The 15,166-nt window shown below is 61.3% G+C and overlaps 1 protein-coding gene across 5 annotated transcripts in view; it reads right to left on the reverse strand.

Moving 5' to 3' along the window:
• Positions 1–534: 534 nt before the first annotated feature.
• The window catches only part of DNMT3A (DNA methyltransferase 3 alpha), a 268,092-nt gene continuing 253,460 nt past the window's right edge, over positions 535–15,166 (reverse strand). For 4 of the 5 annotated variants that reach the window (XM_073335457.1, XM_073335456.1, XM_073335455.1 and 1 more), the window contains 3 exons: positions 11,465–11,534; positions 10,439–10,557; positions 535–9,831 (listed from right to left, as the gene is read on the reverse strand). In XM_073335457.1, coding sequence (XP_073191558.1) covers positions 9,690–9,831; positions 10,439–10,557; positions 11,465–11,534 — 331 coding nt within the window. In that variant the 3' untranslated portion in view covers positions 535–9,689. Of the gene's footprint in view, positions 9,832–10,438; positions 10,558–11,464; positions 11,535–15,166 lie in introns of those variants that run through there. The other variant, XM_073335459.1, reaches the window with a different exon arrangement.

The following is a 15,166-nucleotide window of genomic DNA, read 5'->3' on the forward strand; positions in this document are numbered from 1 at the left end:
CTCGGGTTGTCAAGTTCTCCTCCTGGTCTAATTACCTGGGGCGCCTGTTCTCACAGAAGGGTCTGCAGCAAGAATTCACCCCAGGAGCCAGCGCTCAGAGGCCCCGGCCACCTGCCCTGCCTGATGCCGTGAGGCCAAGGCTTGTTTCCCTCAGCAGGTGTGTGCCCAGGAGGCAACTGGCGCGAGGTGTGCCCCCAGCATGCTGGGAGTGCATGACATGCCGATCCACAACGGCTCTGCTGGACTTGGTGGGATTTAAAGCTAAGCACCTGCCGGGAGCGGGGCCTGGACCGCAATACGGGCAGAGGAGCGGCATCAACGCCCCCACCCTCAGGTCACACACAAACCTACTTACAAACGGGTGCTGCAGCTGCTGGGGTTGGCTGGCTGTAACGTCCTCGAGCTCACGGCTCCCCTGTGCCCAGGGGCAGGGCCTGACTAGTGAGATCAGACAGCGGCACAGATGGGACCGACGGGCACCCGCAGTGCCAAGGACCCCGCGCACCAAGACAAGAGGAGGCGACACAAAGCACATGACCGTGGGACTTTTTTCTTTTTTTTTTTTCCTTTTTTTGCACAAAAACAGTACATTTATTCAAGTGTTCTCCAGCACAAGTACATTAGAAAGGAGCTTTTCTTTCGTATATTCTTCTGGGCACCAAAGAAAAAAGAAATGGGATGAAGGCGAAACGGACAGACTTCCTACATCTGCTGCACGCATTGACCTTTTTAATTAGTTCATAACAGCTATGTCACGAGCAATACTTACACAGAGATACAACAGAACACCGGGGCGGGAGAGGCCGCGGGGCCCCTTCCCGCCAGGTCGCAGAACCATACTGTGAAATGTACATTATTTATTGTCAATAAATATAGAAGCAACCCTAAAAAAACCAAAACATAGCGGCTGAAGGATGCTGGAACCAGAAACCAGAATAACCCTAATCATAAAAAAGGAAAGAAAGAAAAAGAAAAGCGGGGGGGAGGTGGGTGTTAGCTGCATGGAATGTACACTAGAGAGGTCCTAGCGCTGGGGGCTCAAGCCAAATCATAGGGAACAGTCAACGTTATTACCAACGTCTCTACAGCGTTTATTCTTCAGTATGAATAAATGATTTCCCACAAATAGTTAAGCATCAGCTACTTCAATGCCTAGGCTAAAACACATGAAATCTCTCATTTCGTTTTCAAGTACAAAGTTAAAATGCCTTTTTGTTTTTTAATAATAATATAGAAGAGTAAAACAATAATAGTGCTCTTTGAAACTCCACAAGAAAACAAAACAAACAGTCATTGTCCAGACAGCAGACTTAATTTAACAATATAGATTTTTAATAAAATGTTTTAGCACCTTGTTTGTCACCTACTCCCTCGGCGGATTTCTAAGGAATTTAGGCTTTTTTGTTTTCGATACAGGGCTGTGCAACAAAATTTGCTTTTTGCTTTTTTAAAAAAAAAGAGTGTGTTGGGTATTTTAAAAACCTTAATTCTCCCCGTCTGTGTCCCGAGGCTACAGGCTGGGAACCGGGTGGCTTGTGTCCGGTGCTCCCGGAGACGGGGACTGGGGAATCTGGAAAACAAACTGCCTGAAAACGCTGCCAAAGGGCCATTCCCAGAGTTTCCAGTTTGTGGAGCAACAGGAACCTGCTTTACCCACCGGGCTCTGCCATGGGGGGTCCCTGCACCCCCCTGCAGCCTGGTTCCCCCACATTCACACCAGCCTCACGCAGGAGCTGCCCCTTGCAGCCAGTGGTGGCTCCTGGTGGAAAGCTGGTGGGAGGGTGGTGCTGGGCCCCAGGCCTCCCCAAGTTTCGCACTGCCAGGCTCGCAGTGGAACAAGAGGTCGGGAAAGCGACGGCTCCGCAGGTCTCTGCTGAGACCCGGGCAGGAGGGTGGGAGCCTGGGGCCCATGTCCTGCCGCCTTTACCAAAATGTAAAGATTAAAGGGCCAGAGCTGCGAACGCGGCTCTGCTCGGCCTGCAGCGCCTGCCCTCCCTCCCTCCGCGACCTTACGCTGGCTCGGCCCCGCAACCTCCCCCCAGTGTTCATGCACAGTTATGGGGGTTCACAGATTCCCCACTTAGCACCAATCCCATGGTAGAGAGACTAGGAGGGCAGAAGCGCCCATGGCTGACCCCTCCCACGGCCGTCTCCCCTCGCGAGCCGTGCGTGCTAGGCCGTGCCAGGCCCGTGCTGCCTCTCGGGGGGCAGCCCCTGCCCCCACTGTTAAAGGAAAACTGCAACGTGAATAAGAGACTCAAACTCCCTCCCCAGCGAGTTGTAGAGAAGCGCAAACCACGAGAGAGACCCCAGTGCCCCGGGAAGCTGCCATGAGAGTGCCCGAGAGGCAGGGCAGGGAGTGGGGGGGCTGCCCGGCAGGGCCAGCTGCTGGAAGGGACGCGCTACCCTCCTTTCGAGGTGGACCTGCTGTGACATTAGCAAGCACCCACAGGCAGGCCCCGGTAGCCACCCCTTCCACCTGCGGCACCCTGCCCTGCCCAGCAGAGAGAAGTGTCAGGCCCTGAGAGACCCCGGCACCATTCACAGTTATGGGGAGCGAGACAGCGACAGGGATTGCGGCGAGCCGCCCGACCCCCTGCGCTTTAGCACCAAGCCCTGCAGTTTTCCTTTAAGAACTGGCCCCGGGACATGACCTCCCTTTGCCCCAAGGGGGCTGTGCTGCACGGACCCTCCCTCCCCAGGGGACCCTGGGAGCGCTCGGCCCAGGGCTCCTCCCAGCTCAGAGGCCTCGGCCACGCAGCTGATGCTGCGGGCTGGAGCAGCGAGGAGGGGAAGCCCTGGGGTGGGTGGGCTGCCATGGCACCGACACCTGCTCTGAGACACCAGGCCTCACGCTGTTGCTCCTGAGCACCTTGGGGTGGGTCCAAGCCCCAGCTCCGCCCTCCCGTCCTGCACACGGTGCGGCAGGTCCTTTCCCGCGGGCCAGTGCAGCCACAACGGGTAGGAGGCCTGAGGGGGCTGGGGAAGCTTCCCAGGGCAGGTCTAGTCCTGCCGGAGCAGGGGTGGGGACAGCTAACGGCCCGGGGCTGACACAGCAGCTCCTGGCTTTTCCGTGGGCTGGCAGGGGGTGAGGGCAGGTCACCGGCAGCTGCGTGGGCCACTGCGGCTCCCCGGGCACCTTGCCCGGGGGCTGGGGTAACCGCCTGAGGCGTTCGAGCCGCCCCCTGTCCTGCGAGCGAGCCGAGCTGCACCGGCCCTTCCCACTGCCTGCCGCGGCCCCGGCCCCGTGTGCCCTGGGGGAGGGACGCAGGCAGGACCCCCCTGTGCCCAGGACCCCCCTCGGTTCCCCTCAGCAGATCCCTGCGTCTATGGCTTTGAAGGGGGCTGCCCCCCACGCAGTGGGGCGTGTGCACTCACTGGCCCCCCGAGGGTCTATTTTGACTCAGGGTGAAGGCAGGGGCCGCTCCCACAGCCAAGCCCAGTGCAGCGAGAGCCGACAGAGGCCCTACGTCTGAAATGGAGAGTGGGCCCCTGGCCCCCGTGACATGGGGTGGGGGGCTGGACTGCGAACAGTGCCTGGGACAGTCTGTGACGTCACTGCCCCAGGCAGTGTGCTCAGGTGCTGGGCAAGGCAGGGCTCCTGCCCCGCTCCCACCAGGCTGGTCACGGAGCCACTCTCAGGGGGTGCCCCACGCCCGTATGCAGAGATGACCCAGGCACGTCTCACCAAGCCAATAGCCGCAGGCTGGCGCGGGGGAGGCGGGGGAGTCAGCAGCCCCGTGCGGGTGGGTGGAGAACGGCCCTTAAAGGGAATGCGAGAATTTGGGGCTGGGATCTGTGACCCCGGCCCGGCCGGGGGCGAGTGATGACCTGCAGCTAGGCAGGGCCAGAGCCCTCCCAAGTCCCTGCGCTAACCCAGCCTGCCAGTGTGTGCATGTGAGCACACCAGGGGCGCTGCAGTGTCCTGCCCGTGCCCACGGCTCCCGTGGGCACAGGGGGCCGGCCGTCTGCGTGTGCCACGGCTCCCGTGGGCGCAGGGGGCCGGCCGTCTGCGTGTGCCACGGCTCCCGTGGGCGCAGGGGGCCGGCCGTCTGCGTGTGCCACGGCTCCCGTGGGCGCAGGGGGCCGGCCGAGTGTGCACCACGGGGGTGGGGTGCTCCACTGTCCACGTGCGCATGCACGAGGGGGGGACACTGTCCACAGGGGGGCAGGGAATGCCACTGTCTGTGTGTACGGGGACACGGGGCCGCCACTGGCCAGGCATGCCGGGTCCTTTGTCTTCGTGTGCATATGGGGTGGAGGGTTCCCCAGTCCGCATGTGCGCGCAGGCTCCTCTGGGGTGAGCGTGTTCCACGCTCTGGGCGTGCACGTGCGCATGCTCATCGGGGTGTGTGTGTGTGTGTGTCTACGTGCGCTCAGAGAGGTCCGTGTGTGCTCAGACGTGTGTGTTCGTTCCCACTGTGCGCGCGGGGGGGTGTCCCGCTGTCAGCGTGCGCACGGGGGGGTGTGCGTGTCCCGCTGTCAGCGTGCGCGCAGGGGTGTGTGTGTCCCGCTGTCAGCGTGCGCGCAGGGGTGTGTGTGTCCCGCTGTCAGCGTGCGCGCAGGGGGGGTGTGTCCCGCTGTCAGCGTGCGCGCAGGGGGGTGTGTGTCCCGCTGTCAGCGTGCGCGCAGGGGGGTGTGTGTCCCGCTGTCAGCGTGCGCGCAGGGGGGTGTGTGTCCCGCTGTCAGTGTGTGTGCGGGGGGTGTGTGTCCCGCTGTCAGCGTGCGCGCGGGGGTGTGTGTCCCGCTGTCAGCGTGCGCGCGGGGGGGTGTGTGTCCTGCTGTCAGTGTGTGTGCAGGGGGGGGGTCCCGCTGTCAGCGTGCGCGCAGGGGTGTGTGTGTCCTGCTGTCAGCGTGCGCGCGGGGGGGTGTGTCCCGCTGTCAGCGTGCGCGCGGGGGGGTGTGTGTCCTGCTGTCAGTGTGTGTGCGGGGGGGGGGGGTCCCGCTGTCAGCGTGCGCGCAGGGGTGTGTGTGTCCCGCTGTCAGCGTGCGCGCGGGGGGGGTGTGTCCCGCTGTCAGCGTGCGCGCGGGGGTGTGTGTCCTGCTGTCAGCGTGTGTGCAGGGGGGGGGTCCCGCTGTCAGCGTGCGCGCAGGGGTGTGTGTGTCCCGCTGTCAGCGTGCGCGCGGGGGGGTGTGTCCCGCTGTCAGCGTGCGCGCGGGGGTGTGTGTCCCGCTGTCAGCGTGCGCGCGGGGGTGTGTGTGTCCCGCTGTCAGTGTGTGTGCAGGGGGGGTGTCCCGCTGTCAGTATGCGTGCGGGGGGGGTGTCCCGCTGTCAGTATGCGTGCGGGGGGGGTGTCCCGCTGTCAGTGTGCGCACAAGGGGGGGGTGTCCCGCTGTCAGTGTGTGTGCAGGGGTGTGTGTGTCCCGCTGTCAGTGTGCATGCAGGGGGTGTGTGTGTGTGTCCCGCTGTCAGTGTGCGCACAGGGGGTGTGTGTGTGTGTGTCCCGCTGTCAGTGTGCGCACAGGGGGTGTGTGTGTGTGTGTCCCGCTGTCAGTGTGCGCACGGGGGGGGGTGTCCCGCTGTCAGTGTGCGCACAGGGGGTGTGTGTGTGTGTCCCGCTGTCAGTGTGCGCGCGGGGGTGTGTGTGTCCCGCTGTCAGTGTGCGCAGGGGGGTGTGTGTCCCGCTGTCAGTGTGCGCACAGGGGTGTGTGTGTGTGTGTGTGTGTCCCGCTGTCAGTGTGCGCACAGGGGTGTGTGTGTGTGTGTCCCGCTGTCAGTGTGCGCACAGGGGTGTGTGTGTGTGTGTGTCCCGCTGTCAGTGTGCGCACGGGGGTGTGTGTGTGTGTGTGTCCCGCTGTCAGTGTGCGCACGGGGGTGTGTGTGTGTGTGTCCCGCTGTCAGTGTGCGCACGGGGGTGTGTGTGTCCCGCTGTCAGTGTGCGCACGGGGGGGTGTGTGTCCCGCTGTCAGTGTGCGCACGGGGGGGGGGTGTGTCCCGCTGTCTGTGTGCGCACAGGGGGGGTGTGTGTCCCGCTGTCTGTGTGCGCAGGGGGGTGTGTGTCCTGCTGTCAGTGTGCGCACGGGGGGGGGGTGTGTCCCGCTGTCTGTGTGCGCACAGGGGGGGGGTGTGTCCCGCTGTCTGTGTGCGCAGGGGGGTGTGTGTCCTGCTGTCAGTGTGCGTGCAGGGGGGTGTGTGTCCTGCTGTCAGTGTGCGCACGGGGGGTGTGTGTGTCCCGCTGTCAGTGTGCACACGGGGGGTGTGTGTCCCGCTGTCTGTGTGCGCACGGGGGGGGGTGTCCCGCTGTCAGTGTGCACACGGGGGGGGGTGTGTGTCCTGCTGTCTGTGTTGTGTACATGTTCCACTGTGGGCTGCTTCGCGGTGGGAGGACAAGGTTCCGTCGTCCGTGTGGGTACACGGGTGCGGTTTTGACTGTCTGTCGGGGGTGGGCAGTGTCCCTCCGTCCGTGTCCCTCCGTCCTCACGGGGGGTGCGTGTGCAACCACTGCCCAGCCTGCGGCATTAAAGCCGGCCCCCTCGGCACACGGCGGGAGGATTCTGCAGCGCTTGGCACTGGCCTGGCTTCGGGAGTCTCACCGCTGCCTCCCCCAGGAGTGGCGAGGCCAGTGCCAAGCGCTGTGGAATCACCCTCCGGGCGGGCAGCTGGAGCCAGCTTGTGTCACCGGTGAGTCGGGCCCCGAGGGGGCCGCGTGCTCCCCACCGCACGGTCCCGTCACACAGCTCGACGGCGTGCGGGCGAGCTGGGGCCGGGCGGCATGGGCGCAGCATGGACGCGTGGGCGCACTCACGCTCTGGCACGGGCAGGAGGGAGGGAATTTCCTTAGCCTGGTTTTAAAATTCCATTAAAAATATTTTCAAAAGAAGCCTCCGGCTTGTCTCCAGGGCAAGGCCCTGCCCAGCAGCAGAGCGGGGACGTCCCGTGCTGCGGCAGGGCCCACGCAGGACGGAGCTGCTGCCGCTGCCTGGCAAGCGGGTGGCTGTAGTCACACCCAGTGCAGTAATTAGCCATGTAGACAAGCCCCAGGCGCCTCCAAAAGAGCAGCTCAATGGGCAGGGGAGGGGCGTTACTGAGGAGGCAGGTCAATACGCAGGGCGGGGTGGGCGTTACTGAGGAGGCAGGTCAATGGGCGGGGGAGGGGCATTACTGAGGGGGCGGGCCAATACGCAGGGTGGGGTGGGCGTTACTGAGGGGGCGGGCCAATGGCAGCGCAGGGCAGGGCGGGCGTTACTGAGGGGGCGGGCCAATGCTCAGGGCGGGGCGGGTGTTACTGAGGGGGCGGGCCAATGGCAGCACAGGGCAGGGCGGGCGTTACTGAGGGAGCGGGCCAATGCTCAGGGCGGGGCGGGTGTTACTGAGGGGGCGGGCCAATGCTCAGGGCGGGGCGGGTGTTACTGAGGGGGCGGGCCAATGGCAGCGCAGGGCAGGGTGGGCGTTACTGAGGGGGCGGGCCAATGGCAGCGCAGGGCAGGGTGGGCGTTACTGAGGGGGCGGGCCAATGCTCAGGGCGGGGTGGGCGTTACTGAGGGGGCGGGCCAATGGCAGCGCAGGGAAGTTATTGAGATGGTGGCTGGTCAGTGCCCTTGTGACAAGACTCAGGCCGGGGCGTCTGCCCGCGGGACAACACTTCCGCGTGCTGGGAAAGCCCCTCACAGCTGCTCTCCCCTGGCAGGCTCAGCAGAGAGGCCAAGACAGACACCAAGCTCCTTCCATGCCCGCTCTTCCAGGCCATGCCAGCAAATGCCCCTGGAGGGCCAGATGATCCACTGGTGCCAACTGGCTGTGCTAGGGCCATGCCCACATACAGCAGGGCACAAGGCCTGGATCGGTTAGCTTTGGCCATGTGCCCCCCTGAATGTACCACGCCCCCGGCCGGCCTAGAGCTCCCTCTGGGATCTCAGCCTGGCCCAGCTGGCACTGCTCTGCAGCGGATGCTTGCCCACCTGAGTGCCTGCAGCAGCTGCCGGCTTCCCCCGGCGGGCTGCATAGGCACACGCCAGGGGGAAAGCTGCCTCTGCTCTGCCTACCCAGGCTGTCGGGCTGGTGCTGGGCCCCCAGCCCCTGGAATCCAGGAACAGAGGTGGAGCCCCTCTGGAGATGCTGCTCTCCTGGCTCTGCTGGGGGGATTCTCCCTCAGGGGGGCCTGCCAGTGCGATTCCTAGTCTAGCCCTTGCCCACTTCCTGCCCCACAGAGAATGCGCCCTCCGCCCAGGCCGCGAGGAGTGAGGGGCAGCGCGCTGGTGGCCGATGGGAAGGGACCGCACAGCTGCAGTTCAATCAAGTACTAAAAGAAACAGAATTCACAGCGTCCACAAAAAGAGAGAACCAGCCTCCCCGCTGGGCCGGGAGCACCCCACAGGGCAGCCAGAGCTCTGCCCTGCACCCCCAGGCCTGGATGAGCAATGGGGGGCGTCTGCCCGGCCCTCCTCCCACCTCGGCATGAACCTACAGACGAGTTCTTCATTCTACAACAAAGAGACAAGAAGAATCAAAGATGGCATCAGCTTCTCAGTATAAAACTGCAGCCTGTGAGTTCGGAGGTGACCCAAAGCATCGCTCTGCCCGGTGCTGCACCCCAGCCTCAGGCCAGGGGAGGGGAGCCCCTCGGAAAAGAACACCCAAAGGCGACGTACACAGAAAAGCACCAGTACGTTTGTGTGTTGTTATTCTCTGGCGAGGGCTTTCTCTCCCCCCGGCCCCTGCGGGTGGGCGGGCGGGGGCAGCCCCGGACCCGCTTCTCCCCAGTGCGTGGGAGGGGGGCCTTCCTTTTCGAAAATAAAAAGGTTATTGCATGACGTGGGACGGAGACTGCCTCCTGTCCCTCCCCCGCACTGCCCGGGGGCGGGGGACCAGTGCCTCCCCTGCCCCCGGCACTGAGTCTGCATGGTCCCCCCTGCGGAAAGCCCTGGCACGTAAGGCAACGTGGAAGCTGATGTTTTGACTCACCCCGCTGTTGAAAAGCACCATTATGAAGTCAGGATGTACAGTAGTAACAGTACCTTTTATATATCTATCTAGCTAGCTCGCGCTCACACCTGCCGTATATATATAAACTGTAAACAAGAGGTAACAGCGGCATCTAGGATCTGCTTTCTTCAAGGTTTCCTGTGTGGTAGGCACCCGAAATACTGTAGAAAAGTGTGTGGTGTGGTGCGTGTTCTTGGCTTCCCTGCTAGTTGGTTTTGCTTTGCATCACCAGTGATGGTGCTGGTAGAAGTAAGTAAGGCTCAGTGCTGGAAGTTACGGCGCAGGCTGAGCACTCCCTGCTGGGTGCTCCTACGCTCACCAGACCAGAGACAAAACTCGAGCTCAGAGCGACAGGTTGGCAGAACCTTTCCTTCGCGTCCCCCTCTCTAGGCTTGGGTTTCTGCTAGTGTTTCCTGCTGGCTTTGCCCTCCTGCTACGACAGCGCTTGCTCACAAGCTCGGGAAAGCCTTTCGCCTCGCTCGCAGCTTCGAGAAGCAGAAACCAAACTAACAGAAAAACCCATCCAGAAAAGAGCGGAAAATTAAAAGGTTACCAAAAAAAACCGGTTTTTGTTTTTTTTTAAATAGGCTAAAAGCTGAACATTGAAAATTCAGGAGAGGACACCGAACCCTTTCGCTTGGGGAGACGCGGTGGATTCCCATCGGGTTTAATCCTTTCTCTCTTCTGGGTGCTGATTTTTCTCTTGTTCCACATTTTCACTTCTCTTCTCATCTGATTCGTTCCACTTCACTAGTTCCTGTGTGTCTTACACGCAGGCAAAGTATTCCTTCAGGGGAGCAAAGAGATGGCGGATCACCGGCACGCTCCAAGATCTGCCGAGCAGTCTCTGCCGGGCCAGGCGGCTCATGTTGGAGACATCTGTGTAATGAACCGGGAAGCCAAAGACCCTGCATGGAAAGGAGGGAACAGGAAGAGCACAGGTTAGCTGATTTCCTGCCCCAGGAATCCTCCTCCTTGGAGCCACTTAGCACCTGGCAGGATCCGGGCTTGACGGTAACGTTCTCGGGTCCACATCGGTACACTGTAAAGGTGCTCAGACACCACGGTGACGGGCTCGGTGAGAAAACCTAGACAGACAGATGGGCTTGCGAAGGCCAAGACTAGGCTGGGGCCCTGCTTGGCTTCTCTGTGACCTTCAAAGCAGAGCTGCAGAGGGGGCTTGTGTGTGTGTCCAGGGCTGTGCTGCCTGCTGGAGAAGTGGCAGGTGAAGGACATGAAGCTCGACTCATGGAGTCGGTCAGGCTAAGAGACCTTGGTTTGCTTCATGCCAACAAACGAGCTCCCGCTCTGAGATTCAGCTCCCCCTTGGCCCCTAACGACAGAGCTCCCCTGGTGCATTCAGAGCCATCCAAGTCCTCCAGCACAACCAGCAGTACGAGTCCCCAGGCCTCCTTTCCCAGGCACCAGCGCAGACAGGGCCCAGCCGCCCTGGGAGACCAGCCCAGAGACGGTGCAAACCCAGGGAGCCGCCCCACCCCCGCAGGCCAGCAGTACCTCTCCATCTCCGTGCACCACAGGATGTCCTCCTTCTCGTTCATGAAGACGGGGAAATGCTGGTCCTTGCCCTGCTTGATGGAGTTGGAGCGAGTGGTGATAGTTCGCACTTTGCTGAACTAGAAGGGACAAAGCAACGTTCTGAGCAAACCAGAGCCGCAGCCACTTCCCCCGCCCCGGCTAACATGGCCTAGATGGGGGCCCAGCTGGGCAGCCCCCAAGAGCTGCTCCGAGGGCGCCTGTCTGCTCAGAGCAGCCTCAGGTCTCTTGCTGGCCCAGACCTTCGTGGGGCCACTGAATGATTCTGATTTATCCCCATCCTCTGCTGGCTCTGGACTCGCTCTGGGGCGAGGGTGGAGCTCCCATTCCGGCCTGGCCCCTTGGCAGCAGCTAGGCTAGTCTGTCCCTCCCCTCTCCTGGTCACTAGGTCCTGCCTGAAGCCAGGCTGGGGGGCTGGAATCACCAGCATCCCCCCCAAGCCCCTTGCTACCCTCCCGTGCTCCGCTGTGGTGACTGCGTGGCCATGGAAGGGCAGAACAGGAATCCTGTCTCAAGTGAGCCCACGTGCTGGGGCAGAGCCACTCCTTGGGGAGCGAGCTGAGCATCTTCCTCTGACGTCCATCAGGGCCAAAGCAGGTGCCTTTCCCCCGCTTCTAAGAGCAGCACAAATGTCATAGGTCCCATCTCCTGGTGCGGGTATTCCCAACCGCTCCCAAAGTGTGCCCCACGTCTGGCCCCCTCTGCCTGCCTCACTGGGCCTGCTCTGCCCCCCACCGCCCCACCCTGCTGGCTGGGATCTGCTCCCCATACTGGTTGGCTGTGGCCCACCCTGTTGGCCATGGCCCCACCTTGGCCTAAATCCCAAAGCGACACAGTGCAGTGCGTGCCCCCTCCCACTTCGGCACAGGGGCTGATGCCGCCCTGGGTCGGGACAGCACCCGGAAAAGGCCCAGAGGAGGCACGGCCCAACTCCCAGGGCTATGCTCCAGCGCCTCCTGGCTGCCCCACGGAGGCTCAGGCACTGACCTTTGCTATCCTGCCGTGCTCCAGGCACTCCTGAAGTTCCAGCTTATCGTTCACTGTAGATGCCAATGGCCTAGGAGACAAAAGGGCGGGAGGTTGAGAACGGGCATTAACCCTGCACTCAGTGCTGCTGCTGCTATGTTCCAGGTGCGCCCGCCAGGGGGCTGGGCTCCCACCCATGCCCCTCGCACACAGCATCTGTACGCCCTAGGGGGGCTGGCCGTGTGCCCAGGGCGCCTGTATCCCCTACGGGGGCTGGCCGCGCCCGCGGTGGCCGTATCCCCTACGGGGGCTGGCCGCGCCCGCGGTGGCCGTATCCCCTACGGGGGCTGGCCGCACGCATGGCGCCTGTATGCCCTACGGGGCCTGGTCGTGCCCACGGTGGCCGTATCCCCTATGGGGGCTGGCCGCACGCATGGCGCCTGTATGCCCTACGGGGGCTGGCCGTGCCCATGGTGGCCGTATCCCCTATGGGGGCTGGCCGCACGCATGGCGCCTGTATGCCCTACGGTGGCTGGCCGTGCCCACGGTGGCCGTATCTCCTATTGGGGCTGGCCGCACGCATGGCGCCTGTATGCCCTATGGGGGCTGGCTGCACGCATGGCGCCTGTATGCCCTACGGGGGCTGGCCGTGCCCATGGTGGCCGTATCCCCTATGGGGGCTGGCCGCACGCATGGCGCCTGTATGCCCTACGGGGGCTGGTCGCGCCCACGGTGGCCATATCCCCTATGGGGGCTGGCCGCACGCATGGCGCCTGTATGCCCTACGGGGGCTGGTCGCGCCCACGGTGGCCATATCCCCTACGGGGGCTGGCTGCACGCATGGCGCCTGTACGCCCTATGGGGGCTGGTCGTGCCCACGGTGGCCGTATCCCCTATGGGGGCTGGCCGTACACCCGAAGGGGGCTGGCCGTGCAGTGGGGCAGGTGAGGGCCCGCTGGTAGTGCCAACAGCCCAGGGCTGTGCAGGACTCCCAGCACACAGTGCCACCGACCACCTGCTTGCCCCATAAAGGCCCCCGGGCAACCTTGTGGGCCCATCCTACCCATGGGGGGAGGGGGAACAGCTCATGGACCAATCCATTATCAATGGGGGGAAAAGAAGTGGTGCAGCTCGTGGACCGATCCATTAGCAATGGGGTAAGGAGGTAGAGTAACTCATGGATCTATTCATTAACCATGGGGGGAGGAGGTACAGCAGCTTGTGGACCAAAGCATTAGCAATAGGGGGAAGAAGCAGAGACGCTCATGGACTGATTCATTAGCAATGGAGAGGAGAAAGCAGCTCATGGGCTGGTCCATTAGCAATGAGGGTGAGGAAGCATGGACTGATTCATTAGCAATGGAGAGGAGAAAGCAGCTCATGGGCTGGTCCATTAGCAATGAGGGTGAGGAAGCATGGACTGATTCATTAGTAATGGAGAGGAGAAAGCAGCTCATGGGCTGGTCCATTAGCAATGAGGGTGAGGAAGCATGGACTGATTCATTAGCAATGGGGAGGAGAAAGCAGCTCATGGGCTGGTCCATTAGCAATGAGGGTGAGGAAGCATTGACTTTGATGGCTTTGTGCCCAGGTATATTGCATTGCTGTTGTCCAGACATGGGATGATGAAGGTGTGACTAACCACGGCCAAGTCCTTATCTGCCAGGATGGAATGGAGTCTCCTAACGAAAATGGATGTTGCTATTAGAAAGGACTCAAATCTGTGTATCCTCCATGGGCTGTGAAAGAGGAGAGCTTCCCCCATCCCAAGGAAGTTCTTTCATGGGTGATCCATATGGATCAGAGTCCATGTCTGTGGAGGGGGAAGGCTGGGGGAATCAGGGGTGGTATTGGGAGGAAGGTTGGTCTCCATGGCATTGTCCCTGCTAGCCCTGGCCTGAAAAGCATCCCAGTGTGAGGTAATTCTGAACCAGACAGAATGACACTAAGCTGGGGGGGAGAGGTAAATAAGCTGGAGGGTAGGAATAGGGTCCAGAGTGACCTAGCCAAATTGGAGGATTGGGCCAAAGGAAATCTGATGAGGTTCAACAAGGACAAGTGCAGAGTCCTGCACTTAGGAAGGAAGAATCCCATGCACCGCTACAGACTGGGGACCGACTGGCTAAGCGGCCGTTCTGCAGAAAAGGACCTGGGGATTACAGTGGACGAGAAGCTGGATATGAGTCAGCAGTGTGCCCTTGTTGCCAAGAAGGCCAATGGCATTTTGGGATGTATAAGTAGGGGCATTGCTAGCAGCTCAAGGGACGTGATCGTTCCCCTCTATTCAGCATTGGTGAGGCCTCTTCTGGAGTACTGTGTCCAGTTTTGGGCCCCCCACTACAGAAAGAATGTGGACAAATTAGAGAGTCATTCACAGGACAACAAAAATGATTATGGGGCTGGGGTACATGACTTATGAGGAGAGGCTGAGGGAACTGGGCTTGTTTAGTCTGCAGAAGAGAAGAGTGAGGGGGGATTTGATAGCAGCCTTCAACTACCAGAAGGGGGTTCCAAAGAGGATGGAGCTCGGCTGTTCTCAGTGGTGGCAGATGACTGAGAAAGGAGCAATGGTCTCAAGTTGCAGTGGGGGAGGTCTAAGTGGGATATTAGGAAACACCATTTCACTAGGAGGGTGGTGAAGCACTGGAATGGGTTCCCTAGGGACGTGGTGGAATCTCCATCCTTAGAGGTTTTTAAAGCCCAGCTTGACAAAGCCCTGGCTGGGATGATTTAGTCGGGGATTGGTCCTGCTTTGAGCAGGGGGTGGGACTAGGTGACCCCCTGAGGTCCCTTCCAACCCTGATCTGCTATGATTCTATGACTGGTCCATTAGCAATGGGGGTGAGGAAGCATGGACTGGTCCATTACAATGGGAGGGAGAAAGCAGCTGAAGTAGCTCATGAATTGATCTATTAACAATGGAGCAGCTCCTGGGTCAATCCATGGGGGGGGGGAGTGGAGCATACAGTGCACTGATGCATTAGCCATGGGGTGGTGGGGCAGGAGACAGCAGCTCGTGGACCAATCCATTAGCATAGGGGGGAGGAAATGGAGCAGCTTATGGACCAACCCATTAGCAATGCAGGGAGGAGGCGGAGCAGCTCCTGGACAGAGGGGAGGAGGCAGAGCAGCTCCGCATTGGCAATGACCTGAGGAAGCAGAGCAGCTCCTGGACCGATCCATTAGCAACAGGGTGGTGGGGGAGTAGACAGCAGCTTCTGGACCGATCCATTAGCAACAGGGTGGTGGGGGAGTAGACAGCAGCTTCTGGACCGATCCATTAGCAACGGGGTGGTGGTGGTGTGCTGGAGAAAGCAGCTCCTGGACCAATCTGGAGAATTTCCAGGTGATTCAGCCTCGCCACTTCCTCCGCCAGAGGCAGGAGAGCCAGTTACAACCTCCTGCTCGGTGGAGTCACTCATGCCCCTCTGATCACACTGCTGCTGCAGGGACATCACTCTCTGCCTCTCCCCCGCTGACTCTGGCCCTGCTCAGAATGGGACCACAAACACCACCACCCAGCACTTCACAAACACTCACAACGCGTCTGCCCTGCCCCCTGCGCTGGCTGAAGTCTCATCCTCATCTTACAGAGGAGGACACTGAGGCACACAAGGGGAAAGGACTCGACTAGGGTCAAAGAGGGAGCTGGTGTCAAAGCCTGAAAGAGAACCCAGGAGTCCTGGCTCCCTGGCCTGGGCTCTCAGTGCTCTGCCCGTGCAA

This window comes from Lepidochelys kempii, chromosome 3 (genome assembly GCF_965140265.1).
Source record: "Lepidochelys kempii isolate rLepKem1 chromosome 3, rLepKem1.hap2, whole genome shotgun sequence".
Classification (NCBI taxonomy): Eukaryota; Metazoa; Chordata; order Testudines; family Cheloniidae; genus Lepidochelys; species Lepidochelys kempii.